The following is a 22,941-nucleotide window of genomic DNA, read 5'->3' as shown; positions in this document are numbered from 1 at the left end:
TCCCCTACATAGCCTTCATATGGGGCTCAATGTTGTCTCCCAGTTCCTTCCGTCTGCATAGGAAGTGGCAGGGGGCCCAGTCCCCCAAGGACCTTGGTTTTCCCCAAGACCTGCCTGGTTTTCTGGGGCGCCACCAGATCCGTGTAGAATCCCCTTGCCTCTGGGCTGTCACCCACACCCCTCATGCCCCGCAATCCCTGCGGGGGGACATGCTGCCAGGAGTCCCCGCATCAGCTGCTGTCCTCCCCGCACCCTGCTACAGCAGTGAGGGGGGATCTGCTCAAGATGATGCAAACCTGATGGGCCTGATCTTGTTCCAGGTCCCCATCCGGGGTCGACTGAGGAGCGGGGGCGATAGGCCGCGCGTCCCATCCAGACCCACTGAGCGCTTGTGCAGTTGGAGGTAGAAGGGGCAAAGTTACAGCGCTGGCACTTTCTGCCCTCGCCTCTTGGCCCTGTAGATTTTTGTGCTCCCCTTGGAGGCATTTTAGCTGCACCAGCTTCTCAATCCCCTGCTGTGTTAGCGACGCACAGGGCTTCCGAGGTGAGGCCTACACAGCCCAGTGCTGTCCCAGCTGGGTATGGTGCAGGCCAGGGCATTGCCACGAGAGCGGAGGGACTGTGCCACTGCGCTTGGGGAGAAGGAGCCACCCCTGGCTGGGCAGGAGCCACCCCTTTGCCCTCGGAGGCCTGCAAGGAAGGGCCCATAGCTGCGCTCACCCGCTGCAGGCAATGAGGGTTGCGTGGCTTCACGCAGCAGACTCAGAGGGCGGCTGTCCCCAGATTGGCCAAGACCCAGATGAACTGAGAGCAGATTCGTTCGGTGTCCTGCCGTGGGTCAGTGTGAGAGGCTGGGAGGGACAGGATGTAGCTCCTGGCATCCGAGCACTGGAGTCGGAACCACTGGGGGATCTGCAGCGAGGAGCTGGAGTGGGATTCGGGAGACCTAACGTCTTTCTCAGCTCTCCCGCTGACTTTATGTGGTGACTTGCCTGCCGTGTTGCAGGTGATCCCGCCTGCTTCCTCGCCTGGCCGAGCCAGAGTCTGCAAAGCGCTGCGAGATGGGCAAGGACGATGAGCTAGCTCCTTCGTGGATAGAGCAGCCCATGCCAGTACCACGCTGCCCTTCCTCCCATGCCCAGTGCAGCATGGCCACTCCCAGGACCTGGCTCCATATTTCAACTGGTTGAGGGCATGGGAGACCACACCACCTAGTGTCTAGGAGTTGGAAGATCTGCAGCAGATCTGAAGTCCTGACGGTCACTGACTTACTGGGTGGCCTTGGGCAAGACCCCCTCCACCTACCCCATGGGTGCCTCAGTTTCCCCACCTGTAACTTGGGGCTAATGACACTCACCTGTGTAAAGCACACGAGACCCTCTGATGACAGGTGCTGTGTGAGTGCAAAGCATATTGGCAGGGTTGTGCGGGGCAAGTGTCCCTGTGTGGTATGTGCCCTGGGGATGGAGAACTCCTCTCTCCACAGCTGTCAGTCCAGCACTGAACGGCTTGTAAAACATTCGCCCTCAGGCATTCGCCGTGCACGTGACTCTTCTGTGTTTCACCTTGCAGATGCCAGCCTTGCTCCAGCTGTTGCCTCCCAACAGCCCAGCTGCAGGAGCGACCTCCCATCCCAACACTACTTCTCCAGCTTTGTGCCAGGCCCTTTCCAGCCCGCGTCGCCCGTGGAGGGGGCTGTCGCCTCTTCCTCCTCCACCGGCCACCCTCTGTACCACCGAATGGAGGGGACCCTCAGCGCCCGGAGCCGCAGCAACAGCACCGAGCGCCTGCTGGAGTCGCCCAGCGTTAGCGCGGACGACTACCACGAGAGTGACGGCTCGCGCAACAGGACCAGGGCAGTTGAGAACCAGTATTCTTTCTACTGAGGGGTCACAGAGTGGAGGCCAGCCCTCTGTGTGGGGTGTCCTTGCCTACCGATGCAGCTGTGGTTCATGAGGATTGCCGATGAGCCTGGCTCCGATCTCCGACCACACCTCCCCCAGTGGATGTTTACATATCGCCATGGCCCAAAGCTTTGGGCTGTCCCCACTCTCTTGTCAACTCTCTGGCGTGCCCCTCACCTCTGTGTCCGATTCACTGGTGCCAACTCCATCCATCACCAGCAATGGACCTGGGCTGTCCTGTCTCCCCCTGGCAGCTCAGAGAATGGTTTGAACGATGAGCGACTCGCCAGCCTGGCAACCGCGTTGGGGATGTCCCAACCAAACACATTCACGGCTCCCTAGATCTGGCTCATGCTCTGAGCTCAGAAGGCCAAAGACAGCAGTGCCATTAAGGGACCTGTTCTAGGGTCAGCAGTGCCCACTCTCTGCCCTTGTCAGCTTGTGGTCAGTTCCCTTAACTCCTATGAAGTCTCGCCTGCTTGTCTCTCCATTGTTTGCTGTCGGATCGGGACTTTCCACTTCCCGCTCGGGTCTAGTAACATGCAGTGGTTCTCCTGAAATAGGAATTCATGGCTTTGATTTATATCGTTCTTCCCTTAGCTGTGCACAATGAAAGCATCTCCTGGCGTTTCCTTGATGGAAAGGACTAGACGTTGCCAGTGTTGGAACATAGTCAAGGTCACCTCAAACGGTTACTTCCCTTCAGGGATAATTACCTTGAGTTCTGCAGACAAGACACTGCAGGCTAGTAACGTTTTGAGGTGACCTTGTACATGACAAATCTCGCCAAGGTAGTTTTGTTGCTAGCACAGAGAACGTGCCCACACACACACCAGTCAGGGATGGAAAAGACCCATCAGACTATCTGGTCCCTCTCCATTGCTATTACAAGATTGTTCACTGCAGGAAATGTAGGGGGGTTTGTCCACTTGAGTTCCAAACCCGGGGGGAGATTATTCCACAGCCTAATGCATCTGACTGTCAGAAAGTTTTTCCTGATAGCCAGCCTATATTTTCCTTTTCTTCACTTTATCCACCCTAATAATTCCTTTTCCTTCTTGTTTTTTTAAATCCTACAGCTGCTTGAGGGGTGGAATAAAATCCCCCTGCCTCCGTCACCTCTTATCCAGCCTGTATCTGTGGAGTTCTGTTAGTATTTCCTTCTAAAGCCATCTCCTCAGGCCCTGATCATTTGTGTTTATGTTCTCTGAACTTCCCCCAGTTTGTCAATGGCTTCTTGGTAACATATGCACGTGTGTCTCTCATGCATATTCTCTCTCTCTCTCAATCTTTTACGTGCATGCTCTTTCTCTGTGACACACACATACACCAATGTGAAAGTTCCTGGTTGAATCCCAATCATGGCTAACCCCTGTATGTTCCATTGTCATTGCTAAGAGGAACACAATTGCAAATGCACCTTTTGGCTAACGTGGCAAATTCAATCAGTTCCATCCCCTAGAGACAGAGCTTTTAAAATATGACATTGGCCCAGATTTTCAAGTGGTCACACATTTTGGGCGGAGGTGCTCCAGTGTTTGGGTCCCCAGCTGGAGATGCCCAAGGAACCTCATTTTCAGGAGGGCCAGGCCCCCTCTACTCTGTTAGAAGTCAGTGAAAATTTGGTTGGGCGCCCCAAAATTAAGGCACTGAAAATCAGGGGCTACTTTTGAAACTATTGCCCATTAAACTTAACTGCCTAAGAAGAGCGAGCTGGAGAAAAGAGGGCTGTTTCTTGCTGTGTTCATAGATAAAATAACTGAAGTGTTTGGTTGGTATGCTTTTGGTTTTAATTTAAAACAAAAAACGTGTAGTCATGGCTGGATGAAACTCCCCCTGGGCAGAGAGCCAGCACTTAAAGCCAGGTCTACACACCATTTTAATGCTGATATAATTATGTCAGTTGGTGGGCTGGGGCCTGGTGTGCGTATTTTTATTGAAACTGAAATTGTTACACCAGTACACCTCTAGTGTACATGTATGGCAAAATGGATTGAGCACTGGACGGGGACTTAGCAGACCTGGGTTCTGTTCCTAGTTCTTCTATTAGCCTGCTGGGTGACCTTGGGCAAGTCACTTCCTGGCTCCGTGCCTCAGTTTCCCCATCTATAAAATTGGCATAATGAGACTGACCTCTCCTTTGTAAAGTGCTTTGAGATCTACTGATGAAACGCCCCATAGAAGAGCTAGGTATTATGAAAGCTGCCTTTTAACACTATATATTATTCCATATGGGAACAAGTTATATGGTGTAAGCACCTATCTACCAGTCTAACAGAGTCCACACTAGGGAGGTGTTGTTAAAGCAGCACAACTTGTGTGTGTAGACTAGCCCTTGAGTCCCACTCAAGGGTTCCTTTGGCATTTTTTTGGTGCCTTCTTTCCTGAGCCAGCAAAATGTGTCCTCATCTTCCCCTCCCTTTCCTGTGTCCACCTCTCCCAGCTCTTCCCCTCCCCTGCCCCCCACTTGCAAAGGCAAAGAATGGGTCTTGTGGGCCAGCCTGCACCACCTGCTTAAATTGTTGTGCCCCTGAAGCAGGATGGGGGAAGTGGAGGCTTCGGCTGCCCATCCCCCTCTGCTTACAGCCACTTCTGCTTTCAAAGGCTCTGGAAGGGACAGCGGGAGGGGTTTGATTTAGTTTGGGGTTTTTATTTGCATGCTGCAGCAGCCCAGCCTAGGGGGGTCACCTACAGAGGAGCCCGTGCGATATGCAAACAGGTGGCATCCTGTGCTGCAGAGAAAGGCAGGTAGCGAGTTTGAAATAGACCTGCTGTGTTTGCGCCCCCAAGGAACTGACGGGGCGCGTCCAGATATTGAACAGTTGCTGCCATTCTCCTCCTCCAGAAAGACTCAGCGAGCTGGCCGGACAGAGGCAAAGCATTGCCTCGGAGACCTTCGCCAGCTGGCTGCTTTTCCCATTCCGCCTTGGGGGTGGGGTAAGCGGGAAAGGGGGTAGCAAATGATCTACAAGCAAATATGTTGATTTTGTAAATAGGGGGAAGTAGGGAAAAGTGTAATGTTCTGTAGAATAACTAAATTTATTTAAGCAACTTGTAAAACAAATGGGAAAATTGAGTTCCAGTTTTGAAATAAAACCACTTGAACCAAGACACTGCATTGAAAGTGATTATAGTGGCTTCCCTGGGTTTGCTAGAAGAGTGCCGGCTGCCATATTCGCTTCTCAGAGTTCGTATATAGGTGCTGTAACTAGGGGTGCGGTAGCCTTCCTGGCTCGAAATGGTTTCCATCATATACACGATTTAGTTTGGTTCAATGGCTCTCAGCACCCCCCCTCGACAAATTGCTCCAGCCCCCCTGAGCGCGTAGGAGGCCCAGTCGTGGACACACGCCCTGTGTGTGTGAATAGGTTGTTTATGATTTGTAGAACGGTAGCACCAAGAAGTCCCAACTGAGACATGGGCTGCATTATGCTAGGGGCTGTACAGACATAGAGCAAGAGATGGTCCTTGTCCCAAAGAGCTTCCAGCCTACACAGGGTGGGAAGGAAGTACCTGTTGGCTGTTTAACAGCTGGGGAAGCTGATGCACAGAGCGATCGTGACGTGCCCAAGGTCACAAAGGGAGTAAACAGAACTGGGAATTTAACCCAGGTCTTGTGGCTCCCCAGCTAGGGCCTTAACCACAAGACTCTTCTTCCTCTTTCACATGCAGCACGGACAGTGCCTCAAACGGCGGTGGCTGGAGCACTGTTGGGCACCAAAGCACTTCCAAGTGGTCCACGGTGCTGTGCCAACGGTGACGCTTCTGTGCCATGGATCCGAGGTGCTTCCTGCTAGTTGTAGCCTGTTTTTGGAGGTTTCTTCTGAGCCGCTAACCACAGCCAGCCCCCCTGCTCCGTTGCTGTCTGTGTCACATGGGTCACTGGTAAATTCAGCAGGGTCCTATGTCCTCTGGAGTCGACGTTCTCTCCGCTGCTGAGGCACTGTCTGGATTTTCCCAGAATGCCCTGGCACAAGCACAGTTAGGCGGCCTGATGAGGGCAGCGGCACAAGCTGCTGGACCCGGTTTCTTGTAACCAGGTCAGGTGATTGGGTTGATTACAAACCCCACCGTTGCCGTACGGACAGGACCTTGGCCAGTTCTGGGTAACTCCTCAGTCAAGGCCCCGACAGCTGGTAAAGCAATAACATGTTCAGGAGAAGCAGGATGGAATCCTTGGCTCTAGGACCCTCATACTGCTTGATCCCTAAGGCAAGCACCAGGGCCAATTACATTGTGTGCTCTTGTGGATTAGAAAATTATTCGTGCCCTGGTGTGTTGGTGAACTGCAACCTCCTGCAGCAGGGACGAATGAATTGTGGATTGTGCTGGAAAATAATGTTCTGTCCTCCTCTTACAGGATTCCTGGGAAGCTGAGAGAAGGACACGTCTGTCCATTTGTAAGGAACAGAGAGATCTGGGAGTAGAAACAATGTAAGAGACAAGCCAGCTGTAGTGTAGTGTACTGGCTTATTTGTATGAGCCCCGCTGCCCTCGGCTGGATGGAATCGGAACTGCTGTAGCATGTGTGATTTAGGGCAGAGACTGATTTACAATGAACCTGAGACCCCTCAGGATCAAAGGTTTTCACATTTCATTCACTTAGATATTGCAAAGCTCAAATGTCAAAAATGGACATTTCTGCCTCACCTCCCCATCCAAATGCAGGAGCATGTCAGACCGATAACAAGTTCAGTTTCTTTCAAGAATGCTCCCGTTTTCAAGAAAGTGCCTCCAAATGCTGAATTTTGAAATGCAAACATTTGTTTAGACCAAGAGCAGGGTTGGGTTGGTTTTTTTCCCTGTTAAAACATGCAAATGTTTTCCTGTTCTGATGTAAAACCTGCCAGGCTGCAGTCAGCACAATTTTGGAATTGATCAAGGCCCCACCACAAAACTGTGAGTCATTATATGGGGATTTTTTAAATTTCACAAAGGAATAGTTGCTATTTTTGCACAACCCTGACAATTGTCTTGCCTCCAGTGAGTATCTTCAAAATAACAAGCAAGTACCAACTGCACTGTTGGCTCAGGGCAATTTCCTAGGGACGTGTGGTTTGAGGGCACACCGTGCTCACTGCTCTTTCCACATACTGCATGTATGGGCTCCTTTAGATGACCAGCGAAGTGGCTGTGATTTTTATGTGGTCGTACCTTGTTACAGGTGGGAAACCACAGTTTGGACTATCTACACAAACAAGCTAGCCAGGTCCATGTTTGTAGCTATTTCTACACTCCCAGTTGACATTCCTTCATTAGGGGATAGCGCCCCCAGAACCATGACCTGACAGCCAGGCAGTAGTTCCCAATATTGAAATGTTTATCTTGGAATTACAGCTTTGTAGAGGGGGCAGCTGCAGTGATGAAGAAACAGGGCATCGTAGGGCAATCGGACGGGCCGGTGAGCATGTAGGTATTAAGTGATGCAGAGGGACTGGCTGGGTGTCAGTGGATTAGTAATGATACTGTATACAGCACTTTTCATCTCCAGGCTGCTTGTGACTGGAAATGGACCAAGGGCTATTCCATGGCTGGTGGGAAATGAGCTCGTTTCTGTCCACTGGAAGCTGAACAGGTGTCCACATCACGGGAACCACCATCCCAACTGGCACTAACTGGCCTGTTTTCTGGCTGTGTTAGCAGAAGGCCCAAGGGCTGAACGAGCCGTGGAGACAGGACTGCCTGAGGAGCATGCTGGGCAGTCGGCTTGGGGCAGGTTATCTTGCTCCTGCCTGGACTGTGGCTGTCCAGACTTCAAGCTCTGGTGTTGTCAGCCGTTCGGGAACTCTGCCAGCACTAAATTCACACCGTTCTTTTTAAAATCAGTTTTGTGAGACCAACACGATGCATAAACCAGTGTGATTTCTAGATCAGAATCAGAGGAGCTAAAACGGAGCCTTATGTAAACATAGAGGGGGGGCTGAACCAGAAAGCCAGCTCCACATCCTCTGTCTTTTTGGGGCGGGTTCCAGATCTTGTAAACGGTCCTTAAATGTATAGAGCTGACCCAAAGCTCTCCCCCTGCACATCCCTTGCACTTTTAGGCCATCTGAGATCTGGATCCAGCTTCTGCCAATCTTGGTGTAAAATATAAAAAGGCATATTCCCCTCTTCCACTGCACCTGACCTTTAGTAGCTAATTTTGGCATGCACACAGCCTGAGTGAATGTCATGCCATTTCTGTAGCACACAGCTGGCTGACAAGAAATTTGGCTTGCATATGAAGCTTGTGTCCCAGCCGGGCTCTGCATTGACTCCCGGTTCTTGATTTCCAGCTGTTGCAATGGCTAAATGTCGCTCAGGTTTACAATCTCCCTCTTGGTACAAGCCTTGTGCCTTCAAAGGCTGTGAAAGGGGATGTGCATGGTGCAGGCTCACAGGCAGGGACTGGGAGCTACCTCAATGCCTTCTTTCCCATATAGATTGCCTATGTTGTTGGAAGCAGCTCCCCTCAAGCCACTGTCATCTATCACTGTCTGTGCACAAAAGCCTGTGAGGTGTCGCGTGGAGCGCTAGTTAATTACTGAAGTGACAGGAACAGATGGTGCAAGCAGCAACACAGGGAGGTGCTAGGAAGTACGGTCTCGCTTACATTGTCACCGAGGTAGAAATTTGGCACGGGCAGGCATGCTGGTGCAAAACGCACTGAATTCCAGCCTGGCGCCTCTGAAAAGCGGGTGTGCACAATCGCAAGCAGCCACAAAATATAGCCAGAATGTGACCTACTATGCAAACTGAGGCCACCTCTCTCTGGCATGTCTTGCAGGGCTCTGGGGACAAACCTCAGCTCAGCATTGCTGCTTGAGGAGAGTAGAAGGTTGCTCTGTTTGGGCTACAATAAAACAACCAAACAAACCCAGCTTTGAAAGCAAGAGAGGGAGAAGGTCGATCTAGTGGCTAGAACACAGGACCGGGACTTGGGAACAACTGATTTGTAATCCCAGCTCTGCCCCATATCCTGTTGTAGGGTTGGGCAAGTCACATAAACGTTCTGTGCCTTAGAGCGGTGTAATTCTACTTACCGTGTAGAGGGTTAACGAGATAATATCTGGAAGGTGCTTTGGATGTGAAGGGTGCTGTATGACTGGTGATCATCATTATTAAAACTCCAGTGCTTTGTAATACCTCAGCAAAGAGAAAAAACACCCTAGAGCTCTAATAATAATGCTAAGCATTTTGCAGCTGTAGATCTTCATGTACTTTACATGATGTGTGTATTTCTTTACTTTCTTCAGCTGTGTCTACTGACATTTTCTGCCCTTGCCAATACAGAGGAGGTTGTATTAGGGATAGCAAGGGTGAGAACTATGCTCTACACAGGGCCCCAGCAGTTAAACAATTGTGTTGTTGTTACCACCTTGGCTAGACTGGCTCTGAGCCAGCTGAACTGTTGGGGGTACAGGCATGGCTTAAAGGGGTGTGTGAGTGGCATGAATGTCCCTGGATGCCCTGCTCTAACACGGCTGGTGCTGGGTCTATGAGAATGGATCAGCGCTGGTATTAGGTGTGTTCCTGCCTGGGTATTGCGTAGGGGTTGTTTCTACACTGTCAGTGCTACAGTGCTGTAGCACTGGAGTGTAAACACTACAGCCATGGAAGGGGTTTTGCTGTGGCTGCAGTAAATCCACCCCACTGCACTGAAAGTTAGCTCGGTCAACCTAGTGTTTAGGTGGAGCCCAGGCCCTACACGGATTGTGCGAGGACTACCCCACGTTTTGGGAGCAGGCCTGCAGCCTCCCTGAAACACCCGTCAGCCGGGGCTTGGCTCACCTTCACCATGGCCTGGTGTGCCAGGGGAGCAGGGCACAGAGGTGGAATGGCCCCGTGGCGTGACTAACCTCAGGGGCCGGCCACTGGGGCATGTCCAGCCGGCCACTGGGGCATGTCCAGCCTGCCCCCAGGGGCAGAAGCAGCCAGGAAGGGTGGGGCTGGATCCGCTGTGATCCCCCTGCTCTGGGGCCCTGGGCACCTCCAGCCCCTGCACTAACAAACCAGGCTGTCAGGCTCAGTCCTAACCAGCAACCTGACAATAACAAAGTGGTTGCGCAAGTGGCCCTACACTAACAAACCAGCCCGGGTGCTAGCAAGGGATGCTGCTTGAAGGAGGAGCCAGAGCTTCCAGGCGACCCTACAATAACAAGGTCTGGCGCAGACACGCTCCTTGATCAGCGCCTGGCTATGAATATTGACGTTCTCATTAATATGCATAGAACTACTTAGTAAGCCGCCTGGCCTGGTGAATATTCATGTATGCTAATGAGCAGCGGCCCGTCGCCGCCAGGACGTCATCAGTAGGGGCCGGGCGGGCCCAGGCGCTGCCGGCAGAGGCCGGAGATGGCGGCGCCCTCGGCCCCGCGGCCGCCCCGGCCCCGCAAAGAGCCGCAGCCGCTGGTCATCCCCCGGAGCGCGGCCGAGGAGCAGCGGCTGCGGCTGGAGCGGCTCATGAAGAACCCGGTGAGCAGCGCCGAGCCCCCGGGACCGGCTCCCGATCCACCCCCCGGCACCGCCCGCCCCCGGGACTGACCCGCCGCGCCGAGACCCCGACTGATCGCCCGGCCTCCCCGAGCCCCGACCCGCGGACTGACCCGCCGCGCCGAGCCCCCGGGACCGGTTCCCGATCCACCCCCCGGGACCGCCCGCCCCCGGGACTGACCCGCCGCGCCGAGACCCCGGGACCGGTTCCCGATCCACCCCCCGGCCCCCGGGACCGCCCGTCCCCGGGACTGACCCGCCGCGCCGAGCCCCCGACTGATCCCCCGGCCTCCCCGAGCCCCGACCCGCGGACTGACCCGCCGCGCCGAGCCCCCGGGACCGGCCCCCGCCCGGCTGTTCCCCACTTCTACCCAGGGGCACGTCAACCTCTCCCCCCCCGGGACTGATCCCCCTTCCTGCCCTGAGGCATCACAACCCCCACCAGCTGAACCAAATTCCCCTTCCCTCACTGATCCTCCTCCCTCTGCTGGGGGCTTGGACCACACCCCTCTCTCCCAGGACTGGTTCCACTTGGTACTGTCCCCACCATCTCTGTCCTGGGGCACCCTGATCCCCCCTCTGGGAACTGATCCCCCCTTGCTGCCCAGGGGCACCCCAACCCTTTTCCCCAAACTGAACTTGCTCCCTGTTTTTGGGGGCCCAGACTGACCTCTCTGGGACTGGGTCCCCTGCGGGACTGACCTCCCTCCTTATGCTGGGGGCCTGAACCAACCCCCCCATGCGCCCCCTCCCCGACTGTTCCCCTATACCCCTTCGCTGGGGGCACTTTGATCCCTCCTCCCTGGCAGACTGATCCCCCATACCTCTGTGCTTGGGGCATCCTGATTCCTCCCCCTTGGGGGGATTGGTTTCCCCCATATTGGTTTCCCCCATCCCCTGTGTTGGGTAGACACTGTAACCCTCCATTCTGTATCCCAGGAGGAAATCCCAAATTCAATATGTGTGGGGAGGGGTGGCTGGCACTGACCTCCAGTTCCCATTCTGGGGGTGTACCCTGACTCCTGTCCCCTGGGGCCACTGATCCCCAATTTTTCTGCTGGGGGAAAGGAGCTAGCACAGTTCTACTTCCACTAAGATCTGTGCTGACATGGAGAGATTCCACCACTGTGCGTATATCAACTTTCGATAATGCATTAAACCTTCACTCTCTGCCCAGAGGAGATATTGATGGTTGGCTTGTTTCTTGTTGTAGGATAAGACTGTTCCAATTCCTGAAAAACTAAATGAATGGGCACCACGCCCTCCCCCGGAATTTGTGAGAGATGTTATGGGTAAGGGCACTTGCTATTCTTCAGATAACTATAGATCAAATGGCCTAATCCTAGATGAATGTGCAATAAAGACGGGGGAGAGAGCTCTTCTGTCCACCTTTGTTAAGAAAAGCAGCCAGGAATGGGCTTTTGGTAGCATTTTTCCAAGTTGTCCTTTTATTAGTCTACGTTGTGGCTGTTTATTTTCAGAGTGTAATGTGAACAGCACCTAAGCCTCCCCAAAACGGTCGTCTGCACTTCTGACTATGTGGGTAGAGGCAAGGTGCTGCTGTATTGATAGTAAGTAGTAACTCTGTCCTCCTCTAGGATCTCAAAGTGCTTTGCAGATGCTAATTCAGACTTCACAGCCCCTTCTGTGAGTGTATTATCCCCATCTCTCAGAAGGTGGGAAACTGAGGCACATAATGAACATCTGAGCCAGGATCAACCTGGATCTCTTGACCCTTAGACTTGAGCCTTAAAGACCATCCTCTGGTTTGGGACCATGTCTCTGTTAAGTACTTTGCTGAATTGGGGCCTTAAAGAGGTGGTTTAGCTATCAAAGGGAAGGGACAGATCCTGCAGGTGAAGCCCCAGTGAGAGTCTGAGTGCAGGTTGACACCAGAAAGAGGGAACTCCAAGGATCACTTTACAAAAGGGCAGGGGGAAGCCAATTATATTTATAATACCATTATTGCCTTAAAAGGATGTGTGGTGAATAGACTACAAAGGTTTCATTTCCACTATATTTGCTCTCCCTTCCTGACTTTGTATAAGACCTAGTGATGCATGTGGAAAGGGGGGTGGGTGGGGGGGTGGGAGGGACTGGTCTGTGTGTGCATAGCAGGACAAGATGTACCATATTGCCCAGTCAACCTACCGTTACTTGAACCAGGGTGGGGGATGAGTTGAGTCTCCATGGCCCATTCAGTTCCTGGAGACTCAGCTGAGACTGATGGCAAGAGGTCTAGTCAATGAACTGACGGTGATGATGGTTTTGTGATGTGGGCTGCTGACCAACAGAAGCTGGACTGAGCCACTGGGGTCTCATAACTCACTCTGACTTTCAAACCCTGTTGACCTGGGCTGGATAAAAATCGATGATAAAAATATGCTGTTACCAACTTGTGATGGTCTTTACTTCCTACAATCCCTCAGGCAGTTGTATCCCATATAGGGTGACCAGATGTCCCGATTTTATAGGGACAGTCCTGATATTTGGAGCTTTGTCTTATATAGGTGCCTATTAACCCCCACCCCTGTCCCAATTTTTCATGCTTGCTGTCTGGTCACCCTAATCCCATAGGCATCCGTTTGGGAGTGTCTTAGACCAGGGACATTTTTAAAACTGGAGTTTTGTTAAACTCAGTCTCCAGACACATGCCCCAGGGCTGCTGAGTCCTTTCAGAGCACACCAGACTCTGCTTCCGCACCCTGGGCCGTTCCCTTTGATCTCCTCAGCAGACGTCAGTGCTTAAAGGGGCAGAGTTTAGGTAAATCTTACTCTGACCTTCCCTTAGGAGGTGCTATGTATACAGTGTGACAGGTTTGGGCCCTTTGGGGTGTCACCTGATGTGCTGGGGTGCCACTGAGTCAGCCCATTCTGCCAGCCTGGGTCCCCTTTACCTGGCCTTACTGGGCTAGGCTCACAAGCCTCTTCCAGTCAAGCGCACAGGCAGGGACACACCCAGCTGCACAGAGAGACAGATCCGCTCTGGAAAGATTCAGCCTTAGGGGATCGCCCCAACACTCTGGTGCCCACTCCCTTTAAGGGGCACAAACCCAAAGGTTTTATGAAATTCGCCCCCTCCCTCAATGTGGAGGGAGATATGCACAACTCCCCCCCCCCCGTTAGAAATTACATAAATTGGATTATATTATAAACAAGAAATAAGTTTATTAACTACAAAAGGTGAATTTTAAGTGAATATAAGAGATAACAGACCGAACAAAGCAGATTACTGAACAAATAAACCAAAGTACGCAAGCTAAGCTCAATAAACTTAAGAAATAGGTTACAAAATGTAAATTCTCACCCTAAATGTTATTTTAGGCAGGTTGCAAAGCTTCTATGGTTCAGATTTCCAGTTATATTCCCTTTCAGAATGGACCCCTGTCTCAATCTGGACCCCCCCCCCGCCTTCCCTTCAGGTAGCTTTAGCAATCTTTCTTCTTGGGCAGACAGGCCATGGAGAGGAGGAGCCATGTTTGCCTTTCTCCCCACCCTTAAATAGGATTTACATAAGGCGAGAATCCTTTGTTACCAAAATTTGACACACACACACCCTCCCCCCCAGTGGAAAGTTACAAGAAGTCCAAGGTAATGTTTAGTATCGGGTGACAAGACCACCTGACTCTGTAGTATCACAGCATCCATGAGTCAGTGGCTGTATGTCTGCAGGAAGGCCAGGCCTTTTCACAGTCCATTGTCCTCGCTGATGGATCATCCGCCCTGTCTAGCTTTTCAAATTGGTTGTACCTGAAGTGTTAGCCGTGGGCGTCACCCGAAGTAGCATAGTTGAAATACAAATACATAGTCACTATTCCTAACTTCAGAAATGATACAGGCGTACAAATTGGATAATCGCATTCAGTAAATTATAACCTTTCCAATGATCTCTTGCAAGACCCATCTTGCATAAAGTACACCAGTTATGTCATATTCATACAAGCATATTTTCATAAAGAATATGGAGTGAAACGTCACAGACAGTCCTAAGAGTAGCAGACTATCTCATGATCCCTGTGCCATTGGCAGGTTCTAGCGCTGGAGCCGGCAGTGGGGAATTCCATGTGTACCGACATCTTCGTCGGCGAGAGTACCAGAGGCAGGATTTCATGGATGCCATGGCTGAGAAGGTAAACGGGCCCCTTATTGCAGTCAATTGTCCGATTACTCAATGTTCATTGCACTGTTTTTCTAAGAGTGTCTGAAATCAGACGAACTTCAAGCTGGCGGTTTTTCCTAATATGGGATATGTGCCCTGGAAAACCAGCATTAACACATCTGGCTCTTTGCATCAGACTGTGCCATTCCCTCTCTGTAGTGGGTGACCCTGCTGGAGGTGGACTAAGCCAGAGTGCTTATGCCCCCGTTCCCAAATACAACTTAAAAATGCTTTAAAAATCAATAGAAACATGAGTAGATTCTTCCCAGCCAAAAAAGTGAGCAGCATTGGTTATGCTTCCTTGATTAACAGCCCTCAGCTTACAAAGACAGCATCAAAACAAGTACTTCTATAAAGTGAGGAATCAAAAATTGCACTCTCCTGGACTTGCTCTCAAGTCCTGGACCAGGGATACATCAGCACTGCTCTCCCATGGATCTTTGTCCCTCAGCACATCTTTCAGTTACTTGATTCGTATGTTGCTGCTGATGTCTTCCATGTTATTCCCTCTTTTGCTATATAATTTTCTAGGGCCAAATCCTCAGGTTCTTGCTGCAATTGATGTTGATTGGGACCTCACTCTTTCCCCCTCCCCTCTCAGTTAAGGATTTTGGAACTTGGCTGTTAAATTTTACATAGAACATTTTTCTTATCAATACACACATTTTAATATAAACAGGCACCCACACCAAACCTGCTGGCAAATCTTCCCAGTGTGTCTGCTAAGAGACTTCTCCCAACATCGAGATATAATTTATATAATCACATTTTGTTTAGATTGTAACCAAAATGTCATATGATCAATTACAGCAAAAACTGGATGAGGAATACCAGAAGAAACTGGAGAAGAATAAGATAATTGCAGAGGAGCAGACAGCGAAACGCAGAAGGAAGCGGTGAGAGCAAATTGTTCCCGGGGGACTGAACATAGAAACTCTAAATGCTTTATGTCCTGCCTACGTACTTTGGCTAAATGCTGTCTTCCACTATCCAGATCTTTCAGCTCAGATGTCTGGCTACAGAGACCAGTTTCAAAAGTGTCGCCATTAAAAGTTTCTTAAGTGAGAGCCTGTAGCACTTGGAGCCAAGAACTTTAAGTTCAGAAAGTGACTGTGCATCTTGGGAATTTGCAGGGATATGAGGCTGCAGAACAAAAGCTGATGACTTTGTAGATCAGTGTTCTGTATAAATCAGCATTGATTTATTCAGCTCATTGTTTTACGTGGACGCTCAAAAAGACTGCAGATCAGATTCGCTACTTAAGTTGACTATTTAAGTCACCAGTACTGTGTGTGCTCTCTTATACCAGTAACGAATTCAGCTCTGAAAATATACCAAATATATGGAACCACTGATTAATGTGAAATGTTTAAAACCACATAAGTGACTGCCATCCATCAGCATATATGGGATTGACACGGATAAATTCCTGTTAACAAGCGTACTTCGGGAATTGTATCAGAATGATGGAGGCATGCGACGTCTGCAATCTTTGTTTAGTACAGTGTCTTTTTAAAACACCTAGAGGACTGAATTTTCAGGTGTTGAGCCCCTGCAGCTTCCATTCACCACCACTGGAGGCCAGTGTTCAGGGTTCTAGTGACTGAAAGGTGCTACCAGCTGTTGAAAGGTCTGTGAAATTAGTTGCTCGTCTCAGTTAATGTATCTGTGCACAAATATCCACATCACAAACAGCCTTGTCACCCTTGACTGTTACTGGTCCCTTGTTAGCATTCTTGACATAAGGGCCAAGGAGAGAATGAGCCCTGGAGACTGAAATTCCCTCCTACGCCTAGAGGTGCTGCCTTTAAGTTAGAGCTGAAGCACGCTGCTGGGGAGATGTTTGTAATAGGTCAGTATCGTTAGAGAGATGGTTTCAAGTTAAAAACTTGTATATAAAAATTGTTATTGATAATGCCTTTTTTTTTTTTTTAATGTTCAGCTTTAACAAACTGACTTCGCCATTCTGTTTGCTTTTGGGGCTTTTTACCTTGGATAATGAAAATAGATGAGTCACATTCATTTTTGTTTCGTGTCTGTTCCATTTTCAGGTTCTCCTGTACTAGCACTTGGGTTGCAAGTCCCCCAGGGAAATGGCTAAAATAGAAAGTTTTCAGTTGGAATAAAAACAACTTGGGGACATTTCTGTTGGTCTTGTTTTGTCAAACTTCACTCTCACTAAACGGAAACGTGAGGCCAGATTTGACCTGAACTTGGCTTTTAAGGTCCAAGTTTCAAACCTGACAGCAACATATTGTCTAACACATTAAAATGTACAAAAAAATTGACATGCTGGAATGTTCACTGTTACAAGTGTTTTTTCTTGTTTTACAGACAGAAGTTAAAAGAGAAGAAACTGCTGGCTAAGAAAAGTAAACTTGAGCAAAAGAAGCAGCAAGAAGGTCAGTGGAATCAAATTTCCCCCTTTTTCAGGGCTCAGTTCTGCTTTCCAATACAAGGGCAATAGCTGATTTTCCCCCTCCCTCCCCCCCCCTCTCTCTCTCTCTCTCTCTCTGCTGAGCCTGCAGTTTGTGCCTGTGTGATTGAGGACAAGCCAGTCTGTTAAACTTGAAATTTCAGTCTAACTTTCAAAGGCCCCATTGGAATTCACTTAGGATGAGAGCTAGGCTGGTAAATCACGTGGGGTATGTCTGCAGCAGCAGGGGCAGACAGACGCGCTAGCTCTGCTCCAGCTCTGCACTCACAGTAGCAGTGTGGAGATAGCAGCGCAGACTCACCACCAGAGTACGGACCAAGAGGGTTGAGCGGGTGTGTACTCGGGTGGCTAGCCCGTGCCACTGCCCATGCTGCAGTGTCCACGCTGCTATTTTTAGCGTGCTAGCTTGAGCAGAATTAGCGTGTCTGTCCGGGCTGGGAAGCAACCTCTCTGCTGCAATGTAGACATATCCTTAGGTGCTTCTGAAAATGTTACCCTTCATTCCGAATATCGCTGACCTACAAACTGGGTCCGTTTGCTCCTGAACTGCAGCTAATGTTGGTGTTTTCCTAAGGTGATGCTGTTGCAAATATTTTGGCTCAGTCAAACTGAGAACTTGCAGAATTAGAGCATTTTACAAAAGGCATTTTTAAAAAAGGAATCAGATGACATAAAAATAGTCTTGCGCACTGAGGACAGGGCAGAAAAATTAGAACCACACTGAGGAAAAAACTACATACTCTGTGGCCAGCCAGAAACTGACTTAGGGTACTGCATGTAAAAGAGTGATCTATTCCAGTACCATCCGTGTTCCACATGTAGAAAGAAACCTCCACAATTCTATAGCTGTTCTGTTTAAATCTGGAAAATCAGGTATTTTAGTACAATCAAGATCACTGATTTGAGAATCAAACACTTGCTGTAGTGAGAGCACTATAACTCACTTTTCTTAGAAATAACTGCACTTTGTGGCTTTGAATTATGATTCCACAGGAAGTCTTTGAGGGCTGTAGCAATGCTGATTGTTTTGCTAGATGTGTGACTATTTCTGCTTGTAAAACACGCATCTATTTGAACCTGACATTTGCCAGCCTGTGACCTATTAAATCAGAGGGTCAATCCTTGGCGTAATTCCACTGAAGTGACACTACAGGTGGATTTGGTCCCTTGTTATCAGTTCGTTAGTTTGTTGTGGAGCTTGATCTTGAGGGGAACGTAAATTGCAGAGTCTTTATTTTGACTAGTGTCATATTTAACTAAAATTATGTACTGGTGAGGATGGAATTGCTGCATCAGGGACTTGTGATGTGATGTGGAGTCTTTCACAACTAGGTTGTTGGTTTGAACTGGCATCACAGTTGGCTGTAACTGGCAAATGTCTTGGAAGTCTCAACAGAGATCGCACTCCCCTCTGTCTTCTAGAGAGAGCCCTTCCAAAGCAAGGTGGAAGTTTATTGGTTGGATTGGGTAGGGAAGCTTGTTCTCTGAATAAATAGGACTTCAGTCTCCAGGACTGTGAATCCAATTCCTGTCGCCTTCGCTTTTTTCAATAAAGTGTGGTGCCTAATATCAAGCGACATTACACAGCTTCACCAGTTGGTGGCATCAAACTACTAAAAAATAAATGCTGTGTGCAAGGGTTGGCGCTTGGGATGAGTACTGTTGTGTCCCAAACCAAATTCAGGTGTAGAAGCTGGAGGAGGGATTTTGGATCAAGGGTCCCATTTTATCCAACCAAAGGTCATCATTGGGGTTCTGATAAATGGTCCCAGGTCTGGTCCTTCTCCAACAGATTGAAACTTAGGACACTTTTCATGAACCTGGTTTGCAACACATACCCCAAAGAGCTCGGCATACTCCTAAGCAAGTTCAAACCTGTCAATCTGTTGCAGATCCCAGCCTAGCTATAAAATAGCTGTGATCTTGAACGGGCATTACCTAGTGGTACAAGGAGTGCTAGTAATAACTAGGAGCAATGGGATACAATTAAGAAGATGAAGTGAGGGAGTATTCCTGAAGGTGTGATTTTTCTGGTGTGCCCATCATTTCACTTGGAAGCCTGTCACATGGGGCCTTTAAAATGTAACTGGACAAAATGTTGGTAAATACATGGTAGAGAGCAATCTTGCAGTGACCCTTTAGGACTGGACAAGGTGGGTAACCTAATAAGCTTTTTCTCTTCTAATTTCTGAGGTTAACCTGCTGTTTAATACATTGGCGTGCACGCCTCGTTACAGGTAATCAACACGTTCTCTTTACCCCATTAGAGTCTGACCAGTCTCAAGAGCAACAGACCAGTGAGGAAGAAGATGAGGATACCAAGGAGGAGGAAGAGAAGGAGGAGGATGCAGAAGAGCCCAGCTTTGTGATGGGAAGATGATGATAATGCAGTGGCAGCTGGAAACAACGTTCATTACTTTATGTTCAAGAACACAGAAGCTTTCATCTCAGCTGGGCAGAACCCATTAGCATATGTTGTACCTGCTTGACAGTGGAGGTGTGACCTTCACATCTGAGTCCCAAAGGCTTTTGGTAGAAGGCTGCCAAATAAGAATATTTTCATAACTGCTTGTATAACTGCTGTGCAGTCTGCTATAAGGTTGCTCTAACGAGACAGCCACAAGCCTGCGTTACCCTAGAGTTCTTTCTAGCATGGCCCAAAGTGTTTTCTGGCTGAGATCTAAAACATATCCATCAACATTTAGGGCAGATTCTACCCTGAAGGCTGTGTACACAACATTCATTGAACTCAATAGGAATGGGATGTATGACTCTGAGGGCAGAATTTAGCCTGAAGTAAAGATTGGTCTGGGCCCAGACTTCCCCACACTGTGAGTGTTTTCAATTTGGGGTTTTGTATTGGGCCCGTCTCTAACCCGAATAAGTCGGTTTCTGTTGCTAGACGGGTGTGATAGGTATTTAAACAGAGAAACCCTTTTTTTATTGCTCAGATGTGCCCTATTACTTTCTTTAAAATTTTTCTATTAATAAAAAGGGAATGTCTGATTTCCTGTCTGCTCTTATTTGAATGTGATTTAACTAAAACAAGAACCTCTTGCTTGCTGATTTTAAAGCTAGACTGAGGAGTTGTTAAAGAACATGATACTTTGTTTCATGGGGGGCGGGAGAAGCGTGTGAAATTCCAGGAAATCTAGAATTACAGTAAAGGAGAAATACTTAACACTATATGGCAATGCTGTGCCATCCCAGCCATGTTTGGATTAAGGGATGAAGAGATCAGTAGTGATACTGACGCTTAACATGGAGATAACAGGTTTGAGACTGTAGAGACCTGCTGTGTATACTGTGCCTTTAATTTTCTGATAGGAGGAACTTTTTCTTCTAATTTTTCCAAAAGAAAGTAGGTCTGTAAACACCACAGAGCCAGTCATCTCGTAAGGGCTAGCAGCCTCTCTTTCTGTCATGCTTTGAACCTTGTGTTGCTGTGTTAAATGTTTTGCGGTCCGGGGACACGCATCCTTCTCTTAAAGACTGTCTTAGGGGCGGTCTCTGCAAAAAGCCCCATCACCGTGCAGCCTCAGGGTTGACGCACACTAGCAGGGCACCTTGCCCTGCCACTGCTTGAACTGTGCCCGTTTTGTGGAGCGAGGACTTTAGGTCTCAGGAGCTGTCAATCTAGCACCTTCCATCTGTGCTGAAAACTAACCCCCAAACCCATTATTGTGTTCATTGCCTGCGGCTTGAATTGAAGAAAACAACTTTTGTTTCTTTTTAACTTGGAAGTGCTGGTCATTTTTTGAATGCTTTTAGTCCAAAAGCTATTTTTTTTCCTCTCAAGCCTTTGCTGATGCTAAGTTATGTAAAATAACCTTAAAAGAAAGGGAGACTATTACATCAGCCCACTGCATCTGATGTTGCTGCCTGAAACCAGTTGTGGTGTTTGAGCAAGTTAATGCTGTTTCTCTGTAAAGTTATCTGCATAACAGGGAAACAGACTTTGTCGCTTCCACTGAGTTTTTTCCAGTTCTTGAGGGCTAGATCCCTTCCCTTAATGGCCTGTGGCAAGGTAATTTCTCCTTCAGTGGTGGAAAGCTGCATTGTGCTCTCTTGGGAGCTCATCGCTGCAGAAGGTGGTGCTGTAATGCCCTTTTTTGCTTTGTATGCTGTGTCTAGCCCACTCCCAATGCGGGGAGTAGGATTGAAGAGACTGAATGATTCCATGATCAGTGAGACAAGGTGGGTGAGGTAATATCTTTTATTGGGCCAACTTCTGTTGGTAAGAGACAAGCTTTTGAGCTTACACCGAGCTCTTCTTCAGGTCTGGGAAATGTACTCCATGTCCCAGCTAAATACAAGGTGGAACAGATTGTTTAGCATGAGTGGTTAATGTATATTTCAAGGTGAAGTGGCCTGTCAACACCCGTCATGCAGGAGAAAGGAAGGAAGTGGGAGAAGGGGAAAAGAAAGGCAGCTGGGAGTGGGGCAGAGTGGCTGTTGTAGTGAGCCACAATTCCAGTGTCCCTATTCTGTCCATGATTTTTAGTGTCTAGCAAAGTTATTTAAATTCCCAGGCTCGTCCTTTGAAGGTATTGTGCGGATTTCCTTTGTGGATGAGGACTGAAAGATTTTTCACCCATAGGTGACAGGGTGTGTTTATCTTCTTCCCTTTTCCTGTGAGCTCATGCGAGAGCGTAGTGATTGCTTTCACCCACGTAGTTGTTGAGGAGTTTAGTGTGCTGGAAGGAGGTATGCTACATGTTAACAACACGCTGTGATCAGTGGCGTTTCCCCAGGGATCTTGGTACAGACATGAGTTAGGAGGGCTGTGCCCTCTGCTTGCTCCAGGCAGGCAGGAGGGTGGGCAGACTTTCCACACTAGGATGATTTGTAGGTGACAGGTAAAACATAGATTGTTTCCCAGCCTGTATGTGGGGAAAGGGAGGGGAGGAGCTTGAGTCTCATGAATAAACTGTACCCTGAGGCATTGCTTCTCTTCTGAGCTGTCAGGTTGCTGGGCTGAATGAAATGAATGGGGTTTTTCATTAATGAAAGGCATGTGTGTCACCTGAGGACTCTTGTCTGAATGGTGAAGATGGACTTGTCTATCCCACTACATTAGGGTCCAACTGCATTCAAGCTATGCTGCCTGGTTCTGTCGCCTTATGACTCCCTAACGACCTATAGTGAATTGTGTACACACACACACATCTCCTTCCAAGAACATTAAGCTTGTATGTGAAACTCATCAAAGGACTGATGTTGCACCACTGAAGGTGAAATGTGTCCTGCTGTCTCCCTTGCTGGCAGTCTCTGGGAGGGCTGAATGTGTGCGCCAGTTCAGGCCATGTTTGGTGTATGTTGCAAGAAATCCTGCAAAGAACTGTATAAGCTACTTTAGGGATATGTTTCAAGGGTGTCTCTTCCAGACCACAGACATTGTACAGTAAATATCTATGCAGTATGTTTGCCCCCTGAAGACTAAGAGCACAGTCTGCTGTGGTGATCTTATAAAAAAAAAAAATTAGTATCATTATCCTCATATAAAAACTGAAGTACAGCAGGGGAAGTGGCTTGTTCTGGGTCCCATGAAAAATCAGTAGCAGAAACCCAGGTCTCTGGATTTCTAGTCCAATGCAGTCCCAAATGAGGATTGGCAAAATAAAGCCTACAATGGTAAAACTAAGCAACTTTCAGCATCTCACCTTGAATGAATGCAAAAATTGAACAACCTAAATGGTGAAAAGTAAATTAAATACATATTTATATTATTGTAGGGCTAGGAGTTATTTGGATTGCTGCTGTCCCTTTAATGGGCTTTTGCTGTGTGTGTTTTTTTTTTTCCTCTCTCTCTTCCCCCCCCCCAGACAACTGACTGCTGGAAGATGGGGATGACTTTGGGGGTCAAGCTGCCCCATTGTGCTACTTTGTCCTGGTAACTTCTGGTATGGAATCTGCATTTTCCTGCATCTCCTTTTTAAGTAAAGAACTAATACAGCCTCTTCCCTGCA

The 22,941-nt window shown here is 48.8% G+C and overlaps 2 protein-coding genes across 2 annotated transcripts in view; both read left to right on the top strand.

Moving 5' to 3' along the window:
* SH2B2 (SH2B adaptor protein 2) overlaps positions 1-3,144 on the top strand; it is a 47,751-nt gene extending 44,607 nt beyond the window's left edge. Inside the window, exon 10 of the mRNA XM_029912523.1 lies at positions 1,573-3,144. Coding sequence (XP_029768383.1) covers positions 1,573-1,886 — 314 coding nt within the window. The 3' untranslated portion in view covers positions 1,887-3,144. The remainder of the gene's footprint in view (positions 1-1,572) is intronic.
* A 7,069-nt stretch (positions 3,145-10,213) lies between these two features.
* Positions 10,214-19,979, top strand: PRKRIP1 (PRKR interacting protein 1). Its single transcript, XM_024207666.2, has 6 exons — positions 10,214-10,358; positions 11,590-11,668; positions 14,406-14,506; positions 15,346-15,431; positions 16,870-16,937; positions 19,240-19,979. Exons 1-6 carry the CDS (start codon positions 10,239-10,241, stop codon positions 19,350-19,352), a joined length of 567 nt encoding a protein of 188 aa, XP_024063434.1. The 5' UTR covers positions 10,214-10,238; the 3' UTR covers positions 19,353-19,979.
* Positions 19,980-22,941: the final 2,962 nt, after the last annotated feature.

The sequence above is a fragment of the Terrapene carolina genome, unplaced genomic scaffold, assembly GCF_002925995.2.
Source record: "Terrapene carolina triunguis isolate 2854851 unplaced genomic scaffold, T_m_triunguis-2.0 Scaffold231, whole genome shotgun sequence".
NCBI lineage: Eukaryota > Metazoa > Chordata > Testudines > Emydidae > Terrapene > Terrapene triunguis.
Note: the sequence above shows the minus strand (reverse complement) of the source record. Positions and strands in the feature narration are given on the sequence as shown.

What these genes read in the sequence shown, in the direction of transcription:
- PRKRIP1 (XM_024207666.2), top strand. Translation starts at nt 10,239, where the DNA reads ATGGCGGCGCCCTCGGCCCCGCGGCCGCCCCGGCCCCGCAAAGAGCCG. An exon ending in TGGATGCCATGGCTGAGAAG is followed by an intron (nt 14,507 to 15,345) that starts GTAAACGGGCCC and finishes GATCAATTACAG; the next exon opens with CAAAAACTGGATGAGGAATA. An exon ending in GCAAAAGAAGCAGCAAGAAG is followed by an intron (nt 16,938 to 19,239) that starts GTCAGTGGAATC and finishes TTACCCCATTAG; the next exon opens with AGTCTGACCAGTCTCAAGAG.